The 26,095-nt window shown below is 53.1% G+C and overlaps 1 protein-coding gene across 8 annotated transcripts in view; it reads left to right on the forward strand.

Annotated features, from left to right (window-relative positions):
* The window catches only part of rgl1 (ral guanine nucleotide dissociation stimulator-like 1), a 49,678-nt gene extending 28,284 nt beyond the window's left edge, over positions 1-21,394 (forward strand). For 3 of the 8 annotated variants that reach the window (XM_088599208.1, XM_088599203.1, XM_088599201.1), the window contains exons 2-18: positions 8,108-8,218; positions 12,600-12,808; positions 12,893-12,964; positions 13,316-13,509; positions 13,789-13,913; positions 14,017-14,232; positions 14,911-15,014; positions 15,404-15,488; positions 15,701-15,790; positions 15,924-16,010; positions 16,239-16,271; positions 16,378-16,499; positions 17,209-17,298; positions 17,487-17,670; positions 17,792-18,034; positions 18,536-18,650; positions 18,876-21,394. In XM_088599208.1, coding sequence (XP_088455334.1) covers positions 8,108-8,218; positions 12,600-12,808; positions 12,893-12,964; positions 13,316-13,509; positions 13,789-13,913; positions 14,017-14,232; positions 14,911-15,014; positions 15,404-15,488; positions 15,701-15,790; positions 15,924-16,010; positions 16,239-16,271; positions 16,378-16,499; positions 17,209-17,298; positions 17,487-17,670; positions 17,792-18,034; positions 18,536-18,650; positions 18,876-19,063 — 2,268 coding nt within the window. In that variant the 3' untranslated portion in view covers positions 19,064-21,394. Of the gene's footprint in view, positions 1-1,752; positions 1,947-2,989; positions 3,595-8,104; positions 8,219-12,599; positions 12,809-12,892; positions 12,965-13,315; positions 13,510-13,788; positions 13,914-14,016; positions 14,233-14,910; positions 15,015-15,403; positions 15,489-15,700; positions 15,791-15,923; positions 16,011-16,238; positions 16,272-16,377; positions 16,500-17,208; positions 17,299-17,486; positions 17,671-17,791; positions 18,035-18,535; positions 18,651-18,875 lie in introns of those variants that run through there. The other 5 variants (XM_088599207.1, XM_088599200.1, XM_088599202.1 and 2 more) reach the window with 4 other exon arrangements.
* The last annotated feature ends 4,701 nt before the right edge of the window (positions 21,395-26,095 follow it).

Consider the following 26,095-nt stretch of genomic DNA (forward strand, 5'->3'; position numbering starts at 1 on the left):
CAGTGTTTGTGCTCTTGTAGCGTCCTGTAGTCTGGGACCGAAGCGCGTTTCATACAGCTCCCCCCAGTCAGCACAGACAGAGTGCCCTACGCCAGGCTGCCCTTGTATTGATCCAGGCTCTGATGTTATCTGGGATGTGCACATGCGCGTGGATCGCTAGTCCAGATGAAATGCTCAGGCTTTGCTTTAAGTTACAATGAGCTGGCCGGAGTTGAACACGGCTGCAGGCGTGATGCTCACGTGCTCACACACGGCCTGGCTGGCCACTGTGGGCACTTCACTTCACAGTTTAACTCAGACCTGCAACATTCACATGCCAGGACGCTTTGTTTGCATTATTGGACAGCTCATTTAGACCATCTCATTCTTTGGGGGTCAAATGCCTTGCTAAGGGGGTGTCATTCAGTCCCTGCAGATGCGAGGAGAAGGGCCCCAGTTACGTCAAGGTCAGTTCTTTCGGTTGTCCAAAATATGTCCCATATGGCAGAACGTTTTTTAAACCCCACTCCCTGGCATCCCGTTTGCCCTCTTGTACAAACAGATTGGCATCTCGGATTCTACATATTGTGTGGTTTTGGGGGTAACGGAACCTAAATCGGTAGCATCTGACAAAAGCCACTACTGTTTGCTTTCTTATGAAAGGTTGCCCTACCCTCACCATCTTCATGCAGGCGTCTGCACCCAGTCTCTTCTGTGTTATGTACAGCATGGTGGACAGAGGGGTAACGCCTGATTCCACCCTTTTCATGGATATGGGCCAGTGTTTGTGTCCCTGTGCTTGTTGTTGTTCAAGTCCCCTTCCTGACAGCTTTCTTAGCTCAAACCCTCAGACCCCGAGCACCGCCTGCTGCCCCAGGTGCGGAAGAGCAGGATGTAGGAAACGCTGCTCGAGATGGGATCCCAGGCACATTTCCAGATCGCAGCGTTCTGCTGTGTGAAGTGTTATTTTATAATAAGCCCTCGCTTGGTTTAGTGGATTATACTATACTGTTACTCCTTAGGAAGGCCCACCCATGTGTTTGCCAAGAGACTTTCACATCTCCTTTTTCCCATGATATTGGTATGCCATCACTGTACAATTACTCGACTAGAGCAGGACAGTACCGGGATACTCCATGATAGATGTTTCTGGGGCATTCACTTGGTACCCCTCTCTTTCTCCTCTCCCTTTTCTCCAACTACCTTGTGTCCTGTCTCTGTACATTTGACTGTCAGCCCGGTTTGTTATTACTTAGAACTTTGCTTGGTGTCCCTCATGTTGTCCTGTGAGGATCGTACTTGGAATTTGTGTGAAAACTCCACAGGAATGACCAGGGGCAAGCCATGGTGGAAAGGCAACGATCTTGTGGAACGTTTCCCAAGGCGAACTTGCAAAAGACTTGTGGTGATGTCAAGTTAATAATACGCCGGGATGACCTAGGTGATTCCAATTTTAAGGCATATTAAAATGACTTGACATTCACAAAATGAAGGATTCTCTTCAGACAGAAGGGCATTGCTTGGCGTTTCCAGTGTTCTTCCCATCTGCTCTGTCATTCAAGGCTTTTCCAATGTGTGGAACTGTTTTTGCTTGCTTAAGGCCAGATGAGCTGAATGACATCACAATGCTGCGACATGATGCCTAGAGACCACTGTAAACAGCCAGGCAGCCTCCTTTGTGATGTCATCCGTGTTCCAGCATGACCAAGGTTACATCATAATGTTGAGGTCCACATCAACTTTTAGTCAACTCGACAAGCTTCAAAGACTCTTAACTAGCACCTTATTTCATATCTCTCTAAAAGTATTCTCCTTTTGTTCAGTTTAACCACTGGTTTATTAAATTTGTAAGCTAATTTTTTTTGTTCTTCGTAATGCAGTGTTTAAACCAGGCTTCAAGGATGAAGAGGGCTGTGATCACTCTGTGGCCTGTACAGAAGCTGCTTAGGCCACGAAGAGCCACAGAGGTCAGACAGGGCCAGGGAGGGTAGAAAAAAGGTCATAGTCACTAATAGTACAACAGGGGAGGTTTAGACACAGATTCATGTAGTTCCAGGACAGCAGGAGGTTTGGGGGTTGTCCAGTGAGCGATCGGTGAATTAAAAAAACTGCAGGCTGTCTCCTGAAGCCATTTTGCTCAAATCTCTTCTCCCTGTTTGTGGTCAGTCTGATTGTTCTAGGTGTCTTTACTTGCTCTTGGAAATCCGGGACTCTGTTTCGTTTTGTGTTTTGGTTGCACTTGCAGTAGTTTGAGAATTTGCTGAAGTGATCTGTGGTGGGGCAAATGCAGGGGCAGGAGGAAACTCGTGCTGTCTTGAGGTTAATAGAGCCGGCAGCTGTGATTGGATGGAGAGCTAGTCAATCATCTCAATCCGCTGTCACAGTTGTTCTGGGGAACGGTCCCCAAGAAAACCTCTAGCATCCCATGTGAACCCCCATGATGTTGACACAGCCCTCTCTCTAGTGGACCAGTAGGGGGTCCTCTTCACTCTTCAGCGCCCCCTTGTGGCGACACTGTGCTGTCCTGTGGGGCAATTCTTCAGACGCGTTCACCCCATCTCCTGACTGCTTGGTCATTAGGGGATGGCTTGACAGCTGTTGAAAGAGTAAGGGGGTTCGCCCCAGTGTCCTGGCTCAGTCCCAGTCCGAGTCTAAAGCCCCCCTTCAGCCTGTGGGTGAAGCAATTTCTTATTCCTCCTGTGCGGGGCTCGCAGTGGCTGCTCCCCGTCAGTGTACCTGTCAGTTCGGCATCCAGCAGCGTTTAACACGTCTTCAGTCTGGAGCCCATTCAGAAGCAGGGAGCGTCTGTACAGTCGATCTGCGGGGTCCTGGTTTCCCCCTTTCAAAACGAGTACAACCTTTTTTTTTTTTGCTTTTTATTTTCTGTTTTTTTTTTTCTACTGCGCTGAATATTTGTTCTGTCCTGTTTTTACCCTGTATGATGTTTCTGTTGAACGGCGGGGGGGGGCGTTTCGACGGGAGGTTTGGGGGTTCAGTGCTGTGAACCCCCCCACATACACACACACACACGCTCTTTCCCAAACATTCGGACAGGTGTTGCGCAGCTGCACACACACAGACACAAACCGCTTAGCTTTACACAAACAGTGCCAGAATACACACGCGTGACGACCTCGCACGTTTGCCACCATGGCTTTCAGGGTGGGCAGCATTAAGAATAATAACAAAAGCAACAACGCTGTGCCACTCTAAAGAGAAAGCAGCCTGACCGTCGCGTATTGAAAACAGAAACCCGAGTACTTTCCAGGGTAAACCCCCGTGTCGGAGCTCGGTCGCAGAGTAGGAGCCGGGGGGCGGAGCTCCAGTCTTTGAGTAACGGAGCGCCGAGAGAGACTTCAAGAGGGAGGGACGGAGGGGGAGTTGGGAGAAGACAGCAGAAGAAAGAGGAAAGCTGGGACTGATTGTGTGTGTGAAGAAGGAGAGAGAGAGAGAGGGAAGGCGAGAGTAGATGCGCTCAGACGGGACAATAATAAACGCTGGGGAGCTGAAAGTTGTGACGCCGCGGCGCCGCGGGGAAGAGAAAACCAGCTCTCATGCCCCGAACGGACCATGCGGGAAACGCTCACGATGAAATTCGCCTGGAAAGCTAAGATGGTAATTGGGACTCCGCTTTACTCGCACGGTGTTTTCTTCTTTTTTTGTTTCCCCCACCCCGTGGGCTTGTGTGCGGGGCTGTTCTCCGTGGGACAGGATGGGTCGAGGAGGAGGAGGAGGAGGGGGGGGGGGTTGTATTTGTCATGGGAAAGTAGCGGATGAAGGGGAGGGGTGAGGCCAGAAAACATTGTCAAGTTATTGTGTCTCATAGTAAGAAAAACAACGTTTGTGTTGTGCTTTTCTCTTCAGCCCGTCTGTACACGGGTCAGGGCCGTTTTGTGGGGGTGAAATAAGTCACTACAGTCATGTGTTTTTCAGCACGGCGATAGCTAAAATAACAAACTGCCAAAAAATTGGGTTGGATGAAGGACGGACAATAGTTCAAACTGAGAGCGCCTCACGGTCTGCAAGTTTTCCAAAGAGGTTTCCTTTGCGTGCACAGAGAGAGGGGGTTTGTGTTATTACGGCTGCAATTATCCCAAAGTGATTTCGGATGGTGTTGCACGGCGCTTAGTTCGCCAATACAATGTCATTACAAGCTGAGCATAAACTGTTCAGCAAAAAAAACGGGGGCAAAGTCTACTTATTTCACAGGGGGAAGAAGGGAAATATTTTCACCCGGAGTTTCTCCTGTCTGGTGTGGACATTCGTGCTTCAGAAGTTTCTGTACCTTCTCGCAGCCAGTCCGTTTATCCCGCTGTCTGCATTGACTGGTTGTGTAATGTTATTATTTCTCCCAGCTCGGAGACCGTTTTAGTGGAAACAGACCAACTTCAGGAGACATTATTTATATACCCTTCTTCTCCCCCACTGAAAAGGAAACGGCTTCTCGCCTCGTCAGGGTTTTCGTGGAAGTGGAAGAGGCGCTTGTTTTCGTCGCCGAGGCTCAATCTGGATTTCATTAAAACGCGTCTGTGCGAGAATGCTTACGAAGTTTTTTTTTTGTTCCGCTGTATAGTCACTTGGTCTGTCCTGCTAGCAGCCATTAACCCGTAAGGCATTTAGGCAGGAAGGCGCCTGCTGTTCTGCGGTCTCCTTGCCGCTCAGACGGGATTGTTACTCGCTAGCGGGACGGGACACTTCGGCGGTCCGACAGAGTGCTCTCGTCGTCCGGCGGCTGGGGGTCGCAGGGACGCGCCGGTCACCGCGGCAGTGTTGTGCAGTGTGGGAGTGCATGACTCAGTAGGAAAACTATGCATCCTGTAGTAATCTCTGCAGGAAATTTCACGGCCGCGGATAATACTTTTTCCTATTGATTCAGATTGTGTAGCGCCTGGCAGGGACGACACAATCAGAATCTGACCAGGTTTCCCTGAGGGAGTTCTCCGATTCACTTTTCCTCACGACAGTCCCTCAGCAACAGCTTTTCAACAACACTTTTTTTTTTTAAAAAAAGATAGGCGCTTTCCTCTGAGGTACACGAATGTATATACTTCTGTGCCTAATGGATGAACTTTCAAATCACGTCTGTGGTAAACTTTAAAGGGCTAATTGCTGTGCTGGCTTCTGGTACCTACAGTACGCTATGAAGCGTTTAGCTCGACCTGCTGATTAATGTTTTTACCAGTGGTCCGTCCGTCTCTTTCAGTTGTAATCTGAGACGGTGGGATATACAACGTCCAGGAGCGGTTAGAATCGTTTGTGTGCGCAGGGGGAGATGAGATTCAGTTTAACCCTTGAGCTGTCCGTGTGCGGACACTGTGCCCACGGAAACACGGGAGCCGTTGTCTCGACACCCCTCGCTCTTTTGGAAGTGCGACTCGTAGCTGGGCATTGTAGCCTGGTCTAGCTAAAGACCTGAAATGTGTGCGACGATGTACCAAGAGTTTTGGGCCTTTCCAACTTGGAAAACGCCACTTTAATTCAGACGCCTCCCACCCTCCGCAGTCGCACAATCCAGGGAAAATATCTTCCCCCATTTTGTCCCGAAAACGACAAACAGGGTTTGCTGGTGGTCCTTTGTGGCAGTAGTGTTTTTCTAAGTGACCTCACGCATGTGGCTTTCATTTAAAAAGTTAAGAGAGGCTACAAACGAGAAGAGGCCATTCGGTTCATCTAGCTGGTTAGGTAATTAGTAATTGATGCAGCTGTTTTTGAAAGAAACCGTGGTGTCGGCTACAACAGCATGGCTGCATAGTGTGTGTTCCATACTCCCACCACCCTTTGTGTAAAGATTGGCCTCCTTTTGTCAGTGTTGAATGCACTTCCCCCTAGTTTCCTCTCGTAGTCAGGGGAGTGTTTTGCGGTTTGCCCTGCAGAAGTCCTCTGGGCTGACCGTCGGTGAGGAGTGCGAGGACCTGGGTCACCCCACGCAGCCTGCCTGCTCCAGGGGGAGTTCTCCACAAGGAACACCCCAGTGTTTTCATACAGGAGACCATGCAATCAGAGGAAAGGGTGGTGGTTTGTGTTCTGGGGGGGGACTCCATTCCCGATACGAGACAGGGCTGCGTGTAGGAAATAATTCCCTCTGCTTCCCAGGAGTGTGAGGTAGGGAGACGCAGACCCCACACAGAGCTGGCAGTGGCTCCCGGCTGTGTGTTGCTGCAAGCCCTCCTCTGTGTGGTCCCCCCTCCCTCTGTGTGTGTGTAGATGATGGGATTGTGGGTGTCTCCAGCGTTGTGAATTGTTCCCCAGCCTGCTGGTTTGTGGGGAGCAGGAGCATGGCGGTGCAAAACCACTAATGAGATGAGTTCTGCTCCGACACCCCCGCCCGCAGGCACGCGCGGGTGGGTGGCAGAGGTGCGCCGCGCCTGCTGCCGACAACCCCTGGGCTGCTCCGGGTGCTCGGCGCAAGCCGTGGGGTGGCGCGCACCTCTGGCGGGGCAGGGGGTTAGTGTGCGGCCCGGACAAGCGTCACTGGAGCGTCTGGTGGCTGCTGCTTGCGCCGAACCGTGGCATCTGCTGGCGCTGTTTATTTTTCGGTTAATGATAATTTTTACCTACAGTATAAAGCACCTTTTTAAACCAGGCATGCTGTACATAGTGATAAAGAGTAACAAAAAAAAAAGTACAGTACAAAGTAAAATAAGAGCATAGAGGTTTATACAGGTGTAGGACACCTGTCAATCAGACCTAGACCTTGATAAAAAGGAAAGTTTGACATTTGGATTTGAAGAGAGTCAAAGACGTTGTCTCACAGTGTCTGAAGAAGGTTATTCCATAACACTGGAGCACCAACAGAAGGGACACCGTCGCCACAAGCCCGTGATTTAGTGCTGGGAACAGTGAGCAGGGGACCAGCCTCCACTGACCAGAGCCTATGGGAGGGAGTGTAAACATGGAGGTCAGAGATGTACTGTGTGATGGAGCCAGACTGTTTAGAGCCTTGAAAGTCCGTAACAAGACCTTATATTGGTACTGCGCCTTTATAGGCAACCAATGTAGAGACTCAAGTGTAGGTGTGATAGGTTGCCAAGGTCTGGTGTAGGTTAGTAGTCCAGCTGCAGAGCTTTGGACATATTGCAACTTGTTGGGGAGCCCATAAACAGTTGGAATATCAAGCCTTGATGTTATAAGTCCATGAATCAGGCACTCAGCATGGGACATTGATAGGAATTGCCTAATGTGCTTAATGTTTCTAAGGTGAAAGATGATCTGGTGGAGTCCCGGTGAACTCTGCCCCCCTCCCTCGGCAACGGGAGTGACCGTTGGCGAATTCGTTCCCTTCCCAGATCTCATCTTGGGGAGGATCAGCCTGCTGATCTGTTGACCCTGGCGTCACAGGGAGACGTGTGTGGGGGGGGTTCTCGGAAGCACAGGGCCTTGTGCCAGTGACTCTATGCTCCCAGGGGGGTCGTGCTCTTTGGGAGAGGAAATTGTTTTATTTACTTTCCGGCTGTCACAGTACCCCCTGTGTCCCCCCCCCCCCCCCCCCCAGGGGTTGGCAGTGCCAGACCAGGTCATGGCTGCCTTCTGCCTCCCTGGTTCGCAGCTCGTGTGGGGGTTCTCAGCCGTGTGGGCGAGCTGGAGAGTGTGTGTGTGTGTGTTCTGGATCAGTTTCAGCTCAAGCACCGGGGCTCTCCTTTTCTCTGGCCCTGTTAGGCCTGTCCTGACAGTCTCTTGGCTGTCTCTCGCGCTCCTACAGTTGTGTAGATTTTATTTTTGATTCTCACTGTGATGCTGATGGTGCTCTGTGAAGTAGGAGGTGGTATGGCCCTTCTCCCCCTGTGTGCTGCCCAATCTCTAAATTCCATGCCTTGCAGATATAGTCACTCACAAATCGACCTCCAGGCTGTTTACTGCCAGTCAGAATGCCAGCTCTGGGAGAATCTGCTCTTGTCTTCTGGGCACTTCGTGCAAGCTTGCTCTGCAGATTTGTGTGAGGGCATCACTTTCTCCTGAGGAATCGTGGGAAGGGCAGGTGACGACACTGCGGAGGTGCCGTTTCTCAGGTGCTTTTAGTAATGGGGGATATTTTACAGCTATGGGTGCAGTCAGATGTGCCGTGTGGTGTATCGGTGAATCCTGTCCCCGCTTCTCCCCGAGGTGTAACAGTGTTTGTCTTCCCCAGCAGAGCTCGGTGCAGGACTGGGGGGAGGAGGTGGAGGAGGGGGCCATCTACAATGTCACTCTGAAGAGGATCCAGATCCAGCAGGCAGCCAACAAGGGAGCACGGTGGCTGGGGGTGAGCACAGTCCCATCTATTCTTTAAATAGTGCTTTTAAAATGTTTTATACGGTGTCTCCTGTTCTTTCGTTACATGAAGGGTTGTAGGAGTGGGGAACAAGCTGCACAGCCATGTGCCTGGTGCCGTTAGTAACGGAAGGGGTTGTTAAATTCCACTCTGGACTTGAGCAATCTGGCTGCCCAACAGTCCCCACTAAACCAGTGTCTGATCTGGGGGTCTCCTCCATGCCCAGGAGCTGCTGCTGCTGCTCTGTGACCCCGACAGGCCCTGGGGCAGGTTTGTGGACGTCTCTGCCACTCCCAGGCAATTGGCTCCTGCCCTGTGGGTGGTCTCGGTGCCAGTGGTGTGATTAACATTGACTGTGGGATTCTTCACTGCAGTGGTGGAGTGCCAGGACGGTCTCTTTGCTGTTTGTTTTGATGTGATCTGAGTCACTCTGTGGGCTGCTGGTGAGTCTAGAGCCTGCCCCGCCAGAGATAACACTGTGCTGATGGAGATCTTGAGCTCCTGGTGTGATCATGGCTCTGGTGCTGTTACTCTTGCTGCGCCTTTAGTCACTTGACTCATTCTGGTGTTTTGAAATGTGAGCCCCCATGGTGGAGGAGAATGGGAGACCCGAGTACTGTATCGACTGACACACTGAGCGTGGTAAATGGAGCCTGGTCTCTAGGGTCACTCAAGCCAGTGGATGTCGGCTTCAGCCTGAAAGCAACAATGTCAGATTGTCTTCAGCAGAGACGGCGGAGGTTGTCTTCCGGGAAAGACTTGAGTTCCTGAGATTCTGGGCTTCTTGAAGGTGTTTGTTCTCTGTGGCGCCAACGAGGAGGCCAGAAGCCACATACTCCACTTTAGATTAAATAAAATCCAGGACATTTTCTACGCAATTGCTGTGTGGATTCATGGAAAAGCAGATGGGCAAAAAAATAACATTGCACAGTGCTTGCCACTTATTGGCAAGTTATTAATGTGACTGTAATGGAAGTCAGGAAAGACGGAGAACTGAAGTTGAGTCATCCAAAACGTGGTAGTGCTTTCATTCAAGGTGTAGGATTAAGGAGAATCTGTTTACAGACAGCTGGTGTGTTTAGTAATGCTTTGGGGGAAAAAAAATCCCTAGAAAAATGAATCTGGAAGTGGAATTAAAGAGCTTAGATTGCATTATTCCATATGTATAAAGCACAAGTAAGGGTTCTTTTAGGATACAGTTTATAATATTGGTCACCACATTGTGCAGTAGGTAGTGTTGCTCTGGAATCAGTCCAGAGAAGAGCAACCAGATAGTCTGGATTTTACGGTGAGGGGCTGAGACAACTGAATTGTTTGTCTTGAACAGAATGTTGTGAGGGGACCTGATAGAAATTTTCCCAATCCCCAAGAGATATGGCCAAAATCAACCCAGTGGATTTCTTCAGAATCTGCAATGAAGGACAAAGCAGAGGGCACAAGGGAAAATGATGTGGATGTGCACTGATAACCAAGAAGAGGAGGCACTCTTCTTACACAAAGAGTGGTAGGAGAATGGAACAAGCTGCCTAGCCATGTTGTTGAAGCTGATATCTTAGTTTCTTCCGAGAAATGGCTGAAGGAGATCTTAGGATCAGTTGCTACTAAGTGTCCTAGGTGATCTGAATGGCCTCTTCTTTCTTGTAAGCTTACTTCAGTTCTTAATGGTTGTCCCTGACCCCAGCTGGCTCAGGACTGTGACCTCCGGGATAAGAACACGTTCGAGCTGGCACCCCTGCAGGGCGGTCGGAGGAGCTGCCAGGGAGGGGGGCGGAGGTGGGAGATGGGAAGGGGGTGGGGCAAGTCCTCTGTTACTGCTGGCCCCTCCCCCTCCCTGCCCCCGCAGAGTGGGGGTTAACCCCCTGGCCAGCTGCAGCTCCCTGGCGTCAGGGGTGGGGCGTTGCTGTTCTGCACTGAGCCGATGGGTGAAGGAGGTTGTTTGTGTACAGGACTCTTCCCCAGCACTGACGCGCTGAGCAGGGCGTGCAGAGGGTTAGAACAGAGCGCTGAGCCAGGTTAATACAGACCGCCTGAATGCTGCAGTAGATCAACACAGTGCTGAAAAACAGAGGGGGTCGTACTCACACAGACCATCTTGACTGTAAAGTACATTAACACCAGACGGAGAATGAGAGGGAGGAGTTAATACAAACATATCAGCTCGCGAGGCACCGCAGAAGCACAGCTGGTCCTGAAGCTCACTGCCCTGAGCCACAGTGACACCAGCCAGCTTCAGGAGCACTGTTAATACAGTATACCAGGAATCTGAGTCAACCCGATCACAGCACAAGACAAACAGCTCTACACGCACTAGCCAGATGGGTATCTGAACAGGGTAAGGGCAGCAAGGAGAAACAGACTCTGATGAAGTATATGCCTGGCTGTAGAAACTGGACACGGGCAGTCTTGGCTGTCCAGGGAGGACCATAGGCTGAGTCAGCACTTTCTGCCACACTGCCCTGGGATTTTAGAGTAATTTTCTTCCATGAAATAGCCAGTCTAACCCCAGACTTCCAAATACCTCCCAGAATCGAAGCAGCCACCAGTTTTACTGGGGGAGGAGAGAGGAAACTTTCCACAGTCAAGTTTCCTGTCTTCTGTCACGGCTTTTGTTTAGGCAACAAAGAATGAGCCTCAATAGTAATAATAAAGATTTTGTTGTGAGGGTCTGTGAAAGCGTCTGCTCACTGCCCCAGCAGCAGTGGGGTTCTGGGAGAGGGATAGGGGGTTAGTGTAGTTCACGCCTGCCTGCGCTGCGCAGGAGAGGAAGGCCAGAGCAGCCTTAAACGGGCCGAAGGAGGGGGTGGGGACAGTGTGCGGAACTGGAGATACTGCCAAAATCTCTTTCACTTCTGTCCACCCGGATCAGCCCTCCTGCCCAGATGTAGTATGTTTTGCAAGAAAACGAGTGGAGACTTAAAAAAAATGGCAGGAAGAAGGCACCCCCTCCTCCACTTCGTTTCCTGGGGCTCGATGGAAGACTCTCCAGCCTCTCTCTCTCTCGTGCAGAGTCCCTGATCGGGGCAGGCCGACGGGCCGCGCTCCTCTTTTCTGACAGCTCTAGCTGAGGGGGGGGTGGGGGTGGGCTGTGATTGAAAGCAGATTGTGGTGTTTCCTGCTGCAGTGGGCCCTGGTCTCCCCCTCTCCACCCTGGTCCTGTGCGAATTTCAGACACGGCGCAACAGGACGTCAGGCCCCGAGAGATCAACACGAGCAGTGACGACCGGTTTTCTTGGCGTTCCAGCGGTAAAGGATGAAGTGACTCGGGGGTGATCATGGGAAACGTTATGGCCAGGAAGGAGAAGTGGCTCGAGCAGAAAATAAGTAGTTCGCTCGGGGGTTGAGCAAGGAAGAGACAGACCTTGTGCCCCAGGGAGGGAAGAACAAAGCTATCCAGGAGATGTCGGTGTTTAAGGGGCAGATGTGTCACAGGTCCAAGAAAGAAGCACTTATCTCTTATTGCACTGGAGGTGTGTCCAGTGGGGCGTGAAATAAACTCCTCCAGCAGTTTCCCGAGACGGGGGACATACCCAGGCACTGGGAAATTGTGTCAAGAGGACAGGGCTGAACAGTGACTAGTGACCAAGAAGTCTTACTACTGTTGCAAAGAACCAAACTAGGGGATCATCCGGATGGCAGTAAGATTCTAGAAGACAGTCACCTGGATTTAGAGAATGTGGTCTTGTTTAATGTTCTTAGTGGTGGTCTGTGAACAGGCGGCACCAGTGGTGGATATAAACCGAGCAGGCGACAGGGTTGGTATGTGTAGATTTTCATCAAGTTCCTTGTGAAAGAATAATTCTCAAATCGCAGGAGGTGGGCATTAAAGGAAATGCCTGTATCAGAGTTGCTATCTTTACAATCGCTGAATTTTCTTCCTGTTTTTCACTCTTCAGATGCACGTTGCTCGCTGCTTGTCACTTACAGGCAAGGTCTGATGCTTGGCGTGTCTCAGAGCCCTGGGCTCTTGCGTGCGTTTTGGATGCTGTACTTTTCTCTCCCAACGGGGTTATTGAGTATTGCAGAAAAGCCGAGTTTAATATAAGCTTTTGATCTCCATCGCCCAATGCCAGATCTCGGGTGGGGTGGTGGAGTAGTGGGCTCGGGGGGGGGAATACAGCCCCGATATGGAGAGAGGGGTTGGCTTGTCCTTCAAGTTCCTGTTGCTGTGGCTAGACATGCCGCTAAAAACTGGGCGACATTAGGAAGTGGCTCTGTGTTGACATGGTTGTCTTTTAGGAGGGCCGAGCAGGCGATCCCCTGAATCGCTTGTCTGTTTGCATGCCCAGTGAGCTGGATACGGGGGCCTCTCGGCACGTGTGTGCAAGCTGTCCCGCAGGACGCGCCCCTGACCGATCCCCTGTCCCTCTCGCAGGCGGAAGGAGACCGGCTTCCCCCCGGCCACACGGTCAGCCAGCTGGAGACCTGCAAGATCCGCAGCATCCGGGCGGGCACGCTGGAGAGGCTGGTGGAGACGCTGCTGACCGCGTTCGGGGACAACGACCTCACCTACACCAGCATCTTCCTGTCCACCTACCGGGCCTTCGCCAGCACGGCCGCCGTGCTGCGTCTGCTCCTCGACCGGTACGCCCCGGAACGCGCGCGGCCCTGCTGTCCGGACCTGTTCCCTCGTGCGCTGTAACGGTCTTCCTCCTCTCTCTCTCTCAGGTTCGGGAATGAAGGTGAGGGCGTGGAGAATGAGCCCCCCAGCCCCACTGACACCCGCGGAGCAGTGCGCAAGTAAGACCCCACCCCCCGGCTGTCCGTCTGTTTCACTCCAGGCCCTGTGCAGTCTGCCTTTTCTCCATGCCGATGCGTTTTGTTCTCATTTATACTGCTGGGCGCTGTGAGGGAGTCATTGAAACCAAGAGCCTGGCTCTGCAGAGCAGGGGGTTTGAACCCGCAGCCCCGCAAAGCCCCGAGCACAGCTCCGCGCTGCTGTGGCTAACCCTGCTCACCTGTAGCTCTGATGAAGCATTGAGAGGGAGGGGCTGGGCACAGCTGTCCCATCATTCCTTGCCTGTCGCGTTGTGGCCCCGCTGTGCCTCTGTGTCTGTACTAACCCTCCCTGTCTCGGTCTCCGTCTCCCAGTGCTCTGGCCTCCATCCTGCGCGCCTGGCTGGATCAGTGTCCGGAGGATTTCCAGGAGCCTCCGGAATACCCCAACCTGCACCGCGTGCTGGGGTACCTGCAGAGGGCGCTGCCGGGGTCGGAGCCGGCGCGGCGAGCTCGGAGCCTGCTGGAGCAGCTCCGGGGCCAGGCGGCCCAGGACCCCGACCCGGAGGGTGAGTGAGGGAGCGGGGCAGAGCGGGTAGCCCGAGCCTGGGCCCCAATCCCGGGGGAGAAATCGCTGGCAGGGACTGCACAGACGGCGCGGTTTACCGTAGTGCCACGCTTCTGGCTCCAAAGCCTTGTCTGGAGAAGTGCCATTCGTGGATCAGCTCCTCCTGGGGAGAGCTCCAGTGCCAGTGGAGTGTGGTGGGATGGTCATGGGCATGGGCACAGCTGGGCACCACTGGCTCACATGTCTCACCTTCCTGACCCCCACCTCCTGTTCAACTCAGGTGGTTTCCAAGGCAACACTGCCTTCTGCTTGGGAGAAGAGGAGGAAGTAGAGATCGAGGTGCCGGAGGACTTCCTGTCTTTCGAGGCCGACCTGGTGGCTGAACAGCTGACGTACATGGACGCGGTAAGTCTGTGGGCCAGGCTTGTGTTTTTGCGGTGGTGCAGAGGGCGTCTCCTCCTCCCGTCCTTCGGGGGGGGTTCAATGCTCTTCTCCCTCGCCTTCCCAGGAGCTGTTTAAGAAGGTGGTGCCCCATCACTGCCTGGGCTCCATCTGGTCCCAGCGGGACAAGAAGGAGAACAAGCAGAGCGCCCCCACCATCCGCGCCACCATCACGCAGTTCAACGCGGTGGCGGCCTGCGTGGTGAGCACCGTGCTGCGCGGGCGCGAGCTGCGGCCCAACCTCCGCGCCCGCATCATCGAGCGCTGGATCGACATCGCGCAGGTACGCCGCCGGCCCTGCTCCCCGGGTCTGCAAGCGCCACTCGGGAACCTCGTCTTCAGCAGGCCTAACGACTCTGCAGAAGACCGATGGTCTGTAACGTGTTTGTGAAAGGGGCGAATGACGACCAGCACGGAGGGTAATCTGGACGTCGGCCCTGCTGCTTCGCAGCTCCTGGGCTAGAGGTGTTATTCCAGCATAGATCACCTCCTGTGTGGAGTTTGCACGTTCTCTCCTATCTGCATGGGTTTTGTTGTTTAGCTCTGGCCCTTGCGCTTCTCTAAATGGCCCCACTAGGCCAGCTGGCTCTCTGGCACAGCGGTGGGCTGTGTGTTGGAGTCTGGGGGTGGGAAGCAGGCTTTGTTATGGACCTGGAGCAGAGGCCCAGGCAGCCTGATTAGCCTGATTGCGTCCAACAGATTATCAAAATGCAACGCAGTTTACCTCGCTAATTAACATTAGCGCGTGTACGTCCAAGCCAGCTTTCACCCTGCTAGACCACGCTGTGTGGCAGTGCTGACTCCGATACATGGCGGGGGCTATTTCCAGAGTGCGTTTCCTGCAGTTTTATCTGCCTCATTAGCACGACTTCTGCCATGCGCACACTGGGCAGTGCAGTGGGGCTGGACACGGTCTCTGACCTTCCCAAGCTGCCTTGCGAATGACCTCTCCTCCCCTCAGGAGTGCCGAATCCGGAAGAATTTCTCGTCCCTGCGAGCCATCGTCTCGGCGCTGCAGTCCAACCCCCTGTACCGCCTCAAACGGACCTGGGCCTGCGTGCACAAGTGAGTCCCTGCTCCCGTCTCGGTTCTGTCGGTCCATCCATCAGTCCGAGTGCCTGCTGGTCTGCAGGTCTGCATCTGGCATTGGATGCAGCTTTAATCACTGTCATTAATAAGGGCATAAGAGTGGTCCCCGATAAGAGAATACTCTGTGCTTCTAGCTTGTTTGGTAGATAGCGATACAAAGATCTCATCCAGCTGTTAGCTCTTAGCTGATAGTGGCCTGCAGGATGTCGGCTTCTATAGGGTAGCTGTGCAGTTTGTTCCACTCTCCCGCGACTCTTGGGGTAAAGTGTCTTGTGATTTAAAGGCTGTTCCATGGAGTAGCCCCTTCAGAGACGTGTCCTGATAAGCTGTGCTCTCTGCCTCTCCCCTCCCCCCTCCGCTCTCAGGGACAGCATGCAGACCTTTGACGAGTTGTCTGGTATCTTCTCGGATCACAACAACTACCTGACCAGCCGCGAGCTCCTCATGAAGGTAACCCCGAAAAACGAAACCGTTACACCTCATCCCAGTCCTCTATACCTAAACACCCACCTTTGCCATGAGGGGTGGCACCCCGAGCGCACTGGGAAAGGGCCCACTTTTTGAGATATTTTCGTGTTGCGTGCTGCCGGCGAGCTGTGTAGCTGTTTCTCGGGGAAGCTTGTGTGACTGCGCAGTGAGCGAGCCCCTCTCTCTGCCTTCAGGAGGGGACGTCCAAGTTCGCCAGTCTGGAGAGCAGTGTGAAGGAGCACCAGAAGCGCACTCACAAGAGACTGCAGCTGCAGAGGGACACGGTGAGGGACAGCCGAGAGAGAGCGTGCGCCTCTGTGTGTCTGTGTGAGTGACGTGTGACTACCCGTGTGGGGACGGTGCCAGCCTGGCTCTGCTCGCCCACCCCCACTGACCGCGTCCCCTCTCCCTTCCCAGGGTGCAATGCAGGGGACAGTGCCTTACCTGGGCACGTTTCTGACGGACCTCACCATGCTGGACACGGCGCTCCCCGACTTTGTGGAGGTGAGTCATCGGGCATTGCCCTTGTTGCCCACTCAGCTGCCCCACTACTGCCCTCATTCGCGAAACACCCCCATCCCTGCCCTCCTCCTCCTCTCTCAGGCCGGGTCCGATGCAGGGGCTGCCCTGCAGTGAACTCGCACCCGAGCGAGGGCAAGGAGCAGAGGAGCTGGGGTGGAGTGCGCGTGCGTGCGAGCGCAGACTCTGACAGTGCCTCGTTTTCTCTTGCAGAACGGCCTGATCAACTTTGAGAAGAGGCGCAGGGTGAGTTCACTGTCTTCCAATCCCCTCCCCCTTTCCTGGAGCCAAGAGTGTAGGGTATCGGGGAGACTCATCCCGCTCTCTCTCTCTCTCTGCCCCCCGCCTCCAGGAGTTTGAAGTGATCGCCCAGATCAAGCTCCTGCAGTCGGCCTGCAACAGTTACTGCCTGACGCCCGACCCCGGCTTCCTGCGCTGGTTCCGTAGCCAGCCACAGTACAGCGAGGAGGAGAGGTAGGCCGCAGCCTGCTCCGCTCCTGCCCTGGCTCGGTCCCTCGGTCCCTCGGGTCCGTGTCCGCCGTTCTGTATTCCTGGCGAGCCCGATGCACTGCCCACACGCAGGAACGATCGCCTGACACGCTTGGTCCTAACGAACGACTACACACCCTTTCCAGAGCAACGCATTTAGTGGCCTGACAGCCTGGAGTAAAGACGTGTTAAAATCCAAATTTATTTGACCGTCATTTGCATATTGTAACACAACATCCAAGTGCCAAACAAACACACAAACGTTCTGAAAAGTAGCTGTAAATGAAAATCTAGGAAAAGGGGGGTGGGAGAGCCTACACAGCCCTGAGTTAGTATCTGGCAGAAGCGCCTTTTGCTTGAATTGCAGCCCTGGTCCTGTTTGGGTAGATCTGTACCAACACAGCACACCTCGATTGGGCAATATTTGCCCATTCCCCCTTACAGCACGGTCCAGGCTCAGTCAGATTGCCAGTCTGGCAATTATATAAAGGATATTATATAAAGGAAACTGTTTATATAATTGCCATTTGCAGCTGTATTTAATTCTGTTCTGCTTTGATGGGACTGTGATGGACAGCTTATGCCTTTTTAGATAGGCCCTCCAGATTTGGACAATAGAAATAGGAGTAGAAAGGAGATTGTGCTGGTCTCTCATTTCCTCGCTTATGTTCTCCCCTCCACTGTTGCTTTGCAGTTACACTCTGTCCTGCGGCATTGAAGGACTGGGCGACAGCAGCCCCACCTCCCCGAAGCCACGCAAGAGCATGGTCAAGAGGCTGAGTCTGTGAGTATGACCGACCCCTCCTGCCCAGCGCCGCTGGGGCCGGGATATACTGGCCCGCTTCGGACACTGACCGAGCCACACCTCCAGCCTGACGCATGGAGAACTTCTCATTTCTCTTCTGCGGTTTCTGGAGCCGGTCCACCTGCTTCTCTCCAACGCCTCCCTCTTGTCTTCCCTTGCCCGGCCAGGCTGTTTCTGGGGTCGGAGGCCGTGGTGAGCAGCACGCCGGTGAAGGAGAGCCCGAGGTCGCCCCCCAGTGGCAGCTCTGGGGAGAGCATGGACTCTGTCAGCGTGTCCTCCAGCGACTCCAGCCCCTCTGAGCCCGAAGGCAGCCTCACCCCCACCCACTCGCCTGATGGGCCCCCCAAAAAGGTACTGAAAAGCGGGCATGGGGATCCCCAAAAGTGTAGCCGTGGCGTGTTCTTTAGATCGGCTCTCGGGAGGCAGGGCGGTCCGTATGAACCTCTCCCTCTCTCTCTCTCTCTCTTCCCAGCTCTCGGAGTCCTCGTCCTGCTCGTCTCTGCACTCCATGGACACGTCCTCGTCCTCGGCCAGCGTGACGGTGCCGCCCTCGCCCTCCCTGCCCGCGCCCCCGCCCGCGCACCGCCGCTCCTGCTCCCTGTCGCCCACCTCGCCCGGCCCGGCGCCGCCCGCCTACAACCCGCAGGGCCAGGACTCCTGCATCGTCCGCGTCAGCCTGGAGCAGGGCAACGGCAACCTCTACAAGAGCATCCTGGTGAGGCCCTGCCGCTCCCCGTCTCCCCGTCGTGTGCTGCGAATTGGCACCCCAAGCGCTTTCCAGGCAACAGGGACTCCCCTCCACCACCACCAGTGTGCAGCCCCACCTGGATGGTCATCAGTCCACTCTTCACATGTCAGCTGTTAGTGGAGGAGAACAGAGTGATGAAGCCAGTTCACAGATGGGGATTATTAGGAGGCCATGATTGGTAAAGGCCAATGGGAAATTTGGCCAGGACACCGGGGTTACACCCCTACTCTTTTCAAGAAACACCCTGGGACGAGCGCCCTCTACTGGCCCCTCTAATACCTCTTCCAGCAGCTTTCCCAGGAGGTCTCCCATCCAGGTACTGGCCAGGCTCACACCTGCTGAGCTTCAGTGGGGCTGCCAGCTGTGAGCTGCAGGGCGATAAGGCTGCTAGCCCAGTGGGGGGTGGGTCAGGTGTGGACGGCAGCGGCGTGGATTGTCGGTGACCCCTCTCCCTTTCTTCCTATCCAGCTCACCAGCCAGGACAAGACCCCGGCCGTGATCACCAGGGCGATGACCAAACACAACCTGGAGGGGGAGCCGGCGGACAGCTACGAACTGGTGCAGGTCATTTCGGAGGAGAGAGGTAGGCCTGCCTGCCTGGTCTGTGTAGGCTCGGTCTCCTTCACGCCCGTCCCCGTTTCCACCTCTCCCTCCCGCACGCCTCTCCGCCTGCCTTCCCATCATGCTCTCGTTTCCTGTCTCGAGCGTCCGTGTGGGTTAGTGGCCGGGAGGGCCCCGGGGGGCTCGGGGAGAGAGGCTCCCGCAGAAACGGACCCGCTCTCACGCCCTGCCCTTCCTGCGCTTTCAGAGCTGGTGATCCCAGACAACGCCAACGTGTTCTACGCCATGAAGAGCTCGGCGGACTACAACTTCCTGCTGCGGCGCCGGGGCTCCCCGGGCCGGCCGGTGCAGCTGCGCAGCCGCTGCAGCTCCACGCTCCCGCGCGCGCACCGCCGCAGCGGGCTGGCGCAGCGGCTCAGCAAGGTCACGCTGTAGGGGTGGGGGGAGTCGGGACCCGCGCGGAGCCGGAGGGAGGAGCCCGAGCTGCACGCCGCTCTGGAGGGAATGCTGGGACTGGAGTGCGCGGACACACGCACACGCACGCACGCACACGGATGTCATGGATATACGCACCCACCCTGGGGGACACGGAACTTTCCTGCTCCGCTCGGTCGTCGAGGTGATCGCACGTTGGGCACGGACAATCACTCCCCGTCTTCCAAGAGCACCTGTATCCCCGCCGCCTCCCAGCATCCCCTGTTCTCTCCGGGACCGGCCCGTTCAGGCTGGTCCCCCCGCCCCCCGCTGTCCGTGTGGACTGACTGACAGCTGGACAGAGCGACCGGCGGAGGCCGGAGATCTCCATGGACACTCCGCCACAGGAGAGGACGCCCCTCGTCCTCTCGCCCATCAGTATTCCTCGAGGTTTTTTTCCTTCCTGCCTTTCTTTTTGGTTTCCAATGAAGAAGGAAAAGAAGAAGGAGAATTGACAATTTTCGGCCTTGTTGCCGAGTTACGCCGTGGTCTCCCCTGGCGACGGTTATGGCGAACGGACTTGCACTTTGCCGCTGTTTCTCGGGTGTTGTGGGGGGGGGAGGGGCGGGAGTCTGGTGTGACCCCCCCCACCCCCCCAGGGGAGGGGGCCGTCCTCCGTCGGTTCCCCCGCACGCCCCGAGCCGCTTGACGAACGCCACGCTTGGCGTTCCGATTGGCTCCTGTTGGCGTAGTTAACCGAGTACTTCCTCTTCCTGTGCCCAGGGGCTGGCCGTTTTTCCAGTACGGTTGCACTTCTGAGTTTTGGGGTCCTGAAAGCCACCCGAAAATAGTTTTATTCGTTTTGTAAATGTCACAGGGTGGGGGAGGAAAACCAGAAAGTGAAAGCACAAGAGCAGCCGAGAATCCTTGTTACCGTTGAGTTCTGAAAACGCATACAGAGCACAAGAACAGAAGAATTGTGTGAGGGGCTTGGGGCTGTGGGCAGCGGTCAGGCAGTGAGGTACAGTGGAGCTCATCTCATGCCAATACATCTCCGTACTGCTGCTGCCTGGACGCTGCCCCTCCCCACCCGCAGGGCACGCTGCGGAGCACAAGGGCCAGTTTCCCTGTACGCAGTCCATCGTTTGAGCTTTCAGCCACGTGAAGAGCTATGCTGGCTTTTGCAACACTGTGCCGACTGGTCACTCAACCCTGTCTTGTGGACAGAGCAGAAAAGCAGCCAGTGTACAGTACAGCACAGAACTGGGAGCTGGCTGCCCTCCCCCTGCCAAAGGGCTTTTGTTAAAACTGCCTGCAGGGAGACTGAATTAGGGCAAACCCTGTGCTTGGTTCTGAGGTAGCACTTTTCACTGAGATTTTTACCATCTACTTACATATCTATCACTGCCAAAGCAATCTTCATTAAAGCCTGCCATCTGCACATGCGGCACTTCTGCTTGGGAGTGAGAGAGGGCTGAGTCTTAGCCACTCCTATTTTCTGATCAAAGCACCCCGTCCCCTTCGCTGCTGCTCCCTGGCACTGGGGACCCCCAGTTCCTACTACACAGCTCCACACTGCCTCCCGGTGGAGCCTGGGGAGAGGGGGTAGATCTTCTGACGCATCCTGTCAGTCCTCATTTTGAGCAATGGTGTGCTGACACGCTTGTTCTGGGTAGAAAAGGGGGTTGTTCATAGTTCCATTTGCTTGCAGAGTTAGGATTAGGTGGCAGAGAATTTGATCTGCGTGGTTTTCACGAGTACTTCCGAGTCACTTTAAAACCTGAAGTTCTGTTTAAAAACGGCACCATTTGCTAAGACAGTGCAACCTTTGCACAGTGAAGCCCTCTGTAGAAAATGAAAGAGTCTGTTTTCTGCATAATTATTACCAAAGTCCGGAACAGGTTACTGCCATTCTCCTTGGGGGAGGGGGGTACAGGTTACCCCAGGGTCAGGGCTGAAGAGTGCAAGGGACTCCCAGTGGCTACGTCACCAGGTGATTTCAGTTTCCTGGAGTATATCACTTTTCACGAAAAGCACAGTGTTTTGCAGAGTTGTCGAAATGCTGCAGCAGTACGTCATCTCCTGATCCCGCAGAGACACCAGTCCTGCATCTTAATGACTGAAGAGATTGACGTGCTGCCTTTGTTGGCCTTAAATTTCACCCGTGAGGTTTTTATCCATTGTGGGTTTTAAGCTACATCTACTGCAGAGCTGTGACATTCCTGTGTGCCTCTCAGTAGAGCACCCTTTGAGCACACTACATGTCCTGTGGTAGCAAGGCTGGAGTCCGGAGCACAGCTCTCAGCACCTACCCACTCTCTCCCAAGAGAGCTCCGGTTAATGTCTTTTTTTTTTATAAAAAAGAAATGTATCGAAACACTAGTATATATATATACTACCCAGTTTTTGTAAATACTTTTTTCATATTATCCAGTTGTCCTGTATAGTTCCTGTTACCTAAAAATGAAGACGGTAGCAAAACATAAAAATAATTTGCAGAAAAAAAAATCTGACTCATCTGCGTCCTTCCTTCCTGTTTGCGTGTGTCCATGCGTGCGCGCGTGCTTTCTTAAGAAATTCACAGACTAGCTGACGGAGGAAGCCTGCTGCCTGTCTGTTGTGAGGTTGTGCGGAGAAACGAAACCTCAGCGCAGCCCCTGGAGGTGTCGGGTCTTGATGCGGTTCCACCGACACTGGCAGTGGGCCGGTATCACGGTGGCTGTGTTGTGAGAGTGTGCAGTGTTCGCCCATCTGGCTCAGGACAGAGATACCCAGAAGCCCTTGGGGCGAGCAACAGTGAGCGGACAGCCGAGTAGCAGGAGGGAGGACACTGTCCAGAAGCGGCCAGTCACTACCTTTAGAAACTTGGAAAGCAGACCCTAAATTAGCTCCGCTTTTAAAGAGCGGATACATTCCAGTGCTGTAAAGCAAAGTTAAAAAAACATCTTTAGATGCTTAAATAGATGACGCCCAAAAGCCAGTTGGATTTGTACCCCTTCCCCTTCAATTTTGTTCTTGAGTTAACAGAAAATTGGGCTAATGTATTTCAGTCATACAAAACTCGTATACGATGATCAATAGGCGCGTAGGCACTACTGAAACAATCACCCTGAGTGTGACAGTATTTCCTCCTTAAACTCAACTTCTTAAAGGCATGCAGATGCGCACAGGTACACTGATAAGGGTCTTGTTATTGCTGCCATGACAACATCCTGCCAACACAGGGCACCCACGGGGGCACACCCCGATCACGGAGAGATGCAGTCGCCCTGGAAACGGCAGGGGACACACCAACCAATAATAAATATGGTCATGGCAACGTCGGAGTGGAAGGGGAAGTTGTGGGCTCAGGCCGCGAGCACATGGCAGGAAGTGATCACGGCGGGATAAGCAGGGAGGAGAGGAGTTCATAGATGACTGAATCTGATTTTGTGCGACTTTGCTGTGAAACCATGACGACCGAGGGGCTCTGCCTTTTGCACTGTACCTCTGCGGCGCGTACTGTGGCTCTGAGCAAACGTGGAGCAGATGAAGGCCTCGAAACCGCTCCTCTCCAGCGCATTTCAGTAACTCCTCTCATTCCGGGCTGAACTGGACACACTGAACGGTACTCTAGGACATCCTAAGAAAGCTTACGAGGGATGTAATTGGCCCATCTTGCTTATTCCACTAGAACAGGGATGCACAACTGCAGTCCTGGCATGCTTTCCATCTGAATTGTTAATTACCTAATTGAACTTGTTACTGCTTAATTGGAGAGGTGGAAGCTTCTCCTGGCTGTGGACAGCAGTGTGGCTGTTGCCGTGGTCCCTGCGGTGCTGCTGTAGGTCTTTGGAGCTCTTGGGCGCAGGGTGCTTGTACAGTACAGAGGTGCCTCACTGGAGGGCTGCAGGAGCCGGACAGAGGGTCTTTGTCAAAACTGGCCCTCAAATTCATCCTGGCAAGGCAGGGGCTGGGATTCCAGGTCCATTAGAATAACATCACTTATGGCCCATGCCTTTTCTATATTATTAATATTTCTATAATATTATTTGTTATTATTGATTATGCAATGCCTTGCTAAAGTATTACCCACTTCTGATAATGAGCCATTTTATTGAATAGCAAAAGGGGGGTGGTGGAGAAGCAATCAGCATGGTAGGGTTTGATTTTTCTTCACGGACATTTCTTTCAGCCGCCAGCTGGTTGAACACGCGTCGCTGGTTTGCTCCTTTTGGAATTCGGCTAACTGGCAGGTGACTGGAAGGGGGCGAGTTCTGCGAGGTGCCGTGTGCGGAGAGGAGAGAGTGATGTTACCCGAGGGCATGACTGTGTATTCATGTCCGAACTCTCCCCGCTTGAGTGACTGCAGTCCCCCACCGCAGCCCGGATCCCACTGCTGTCTGCTCTGCGCTTAGCCCTGGCCTGGGCCACAGAGTTATTGCAGCTCTGCTGGTGACAGTGAGGTTGAGATAAGATTCCGTCAGCGCAAGCACAGTGAGAAAAACAGCACCGTTTTTTAGTCTTGCTTAACTGGATTTTAACATAAAACTGAACTGTGTCCCACGTGGCTGGTGAGGCCAGTCGATTCCTCTCCTACCTGCAGGATTGTCCTGAAGGAGCAAGGTTGTCTGTAGGTCTTACGTCAACTTGGTTCTTAATGAGCTAGTAAAGGTTTATTCCATGCTGAAAAGAGAAGAAAAGAAATAATTTTTCGGCTGTGGACACCTGCAGAAGGCACACAGCTGAAACGTTGTTTCTTCTGCTGTCGGCAAGGAATAAACCTTTACTTGTTCCTTTACAGCCCACGCATGCTGATGCAGCTCCCTGCTTGAACTCTTAACGAGCTAAACCAGCTGGTGGCTGGCTTAACTGTGCCAATCTAACAGCTTCTCCCAGCTCCTCGGGGGCTGCAGCTGAAGAGCGCTTGAAATCCCTCTGGCACCAGGGCTGGGCACCCCTGCTGCCTGTGCTCAAAAGAATTGCCCACACTGAGCGGTGAAATCTGTGTGCAGGCGCCTGGAGAATTTCAGCTCTTTTAGTTCCTAATTTAGTCTTCTGAACACAGCAGTGGAGGTGCCTCAAAAACAACAGGAGGAGTGTGGAACAAGCTACACCCCCGTGCAGCTGAAACTGATACCCCAGCTTCTTTCTCGAAGGTGGACTAGATAAGCTTCTGACAGCCCAACAGGCTAGATTCGCCAACATGGCCTCCTCTCGTTTGACACAGTTCTTACTGTAGGTCTTGCGCACTGGCTGCTGCAGAATGTTGATTCACACGCTCCCTAACAACCCAGCCTTGTTCCAGTCCCAGCTCATTCAGAATCACACAGCGGGAAACACTGCTGGTTTGCAGTGAGTAGATGCAGGATCTTTCCTCATCCACATATACAGAACGTCACCCTCAAATTGGGCATATTTGCCGATTTAACCCAGGCCCTGGCCTGTTCCTACGATGGTGTGTTCCATTACTAAGGACTGATGCTGATTTATACCAGCAAAGGATCATCTTTCAATGTTAATAACTTAGTTATAAAGTCTTAATAGCCCTGTTGATCATTAATTATCTTTAGTCCTTTGAACGTAGCTCCTGCTGGAGGTTTCAGGGTATATGTTAAAGTAATGTGCACAGGTGAAATCTAGCTTTTAAGGATCAAGGAAGAGTTGAAAAACTCTCAGAAAATAACATTGGCTAGAGCCCTAGTCAGGGACACAGCTGGAATGGATCTGGTGCAATCTATGTACCCAAACCCCAATCTAAGCATTTATACAATCGAATTAAATATTTAGGAGCAGCACCAACTAAGCCAGTGGCTATTAAAATCTTTTATTTGCAAACGATCATGATCTCGAGCCCTGAGTCAGCATGTCTTTAAGAGACTTGATAAATCTTGGAAAAAAAATGTAATTGCCGATGAAGAAAACAATTAGACGAAGTGAGTGTTTCAACTGTAATGAAGACTCTACACCCATGCCCTCCCCAGGAATTGAGACTGAAATCCCTTCTGCACCTCGGCTGATTTTTCTCTCTTTTTTTTTGCTGGCCTGGTGTCCACTCTGCCCCAGTGACTCCTCCCTCGGTTAACCGAGGACAAATCGACTCTGTTCGTGTTTCCAGGAAGGGCCAGTCCTTCTTCAGAGCTGGTCTCAGTCCTGGTTTAAGTCAGCTGTAAACCAGTCCTCCGGTCCCTTTAAGGAACAGTTTCTTTCTTTCTTTCTTTTGAGCTGGCTGCGTGCAGCTGTCCTGCAGTTACCTCTGCGTCTCTGCTGGAAGACTCAGCGCTTTCCAGCTGAGAGTTTCTTTTGTGGCAGCACACGCTGCTCATCGCCTCTTGAAGAGGAACCAGAAACGGGCTCTGGTTTCCTCTGGCTGAAAATAACCTTTGGATTTTTTGTTTTAAGTTGCAGAAGAGCCTCTCTCTTCCTGTCGTGCATTTCCGAGTCTGCTGGTTTCTCGTGTGCGCACTAATGCAGGTGTTCCCGGTCCTACTGCTGGAGGCCCATGCACACCTGCCAGCTCTTCACTGTCTTATTAACTGCACTGTTTTGAGCTCTTAAACGTATAGGAGCTCAACTTCCCATTACTGCGTTTCCTAAAATAAAATCCCAAACATAAGAGCAGAAAAAAAAACCGTGCAAATGTTCCAATCAGGTACGTTTAGACCAATTAAGACTTAATTTAAGTAATTAAGGTCAGCTGGAAAGAAAACAAGAAAATGTGCAAGCCTACAGAGCTACCCATGCACTGATGGATAAATTTAGAGGTTAAAAGAATCAGGCGGTGGAGCAAGCTGCAGTTGAGCTCGGCAGTGTGAGCCTGGCCAGTACCTGGATGGGAGACCTCCTGGGAAAGATAAGGTTGCTGTTGGAAGAGGTGTTAGTGGGACCAGTAGTGTGGTCTATGTGGGTCCTATTGCTCCAATATAGTGGCAGGGACACTATACTTTCAAAGGTGCCCCCCTTTGGATGTGACTTAAAACTGAGGTCCTGACTCTCTGTGGTCATTAAAAATACCAGGGCATTTCTCGAAAAGAGTAGGGATGTTACCCTAGTAGCTAAATCCTGGCTAAATTT

The sequence above is a fragment of the Lepisosteus platostomus genome, chromosome 11 (assembly GCF_059453375.1).
Source record: "Lepisosteus platostomus isolate fLepPlt1 chromosome 11, fLepPlt1.hap1, whole genome shotgun sequence".
Classification (NCBI taxonomy): Eukaryota; Metazoa; Chordata; class Actinopteri; order Semionotiformes; family Lepisosteidae; genus Lepisosteus; species Lepisosteus platostomus.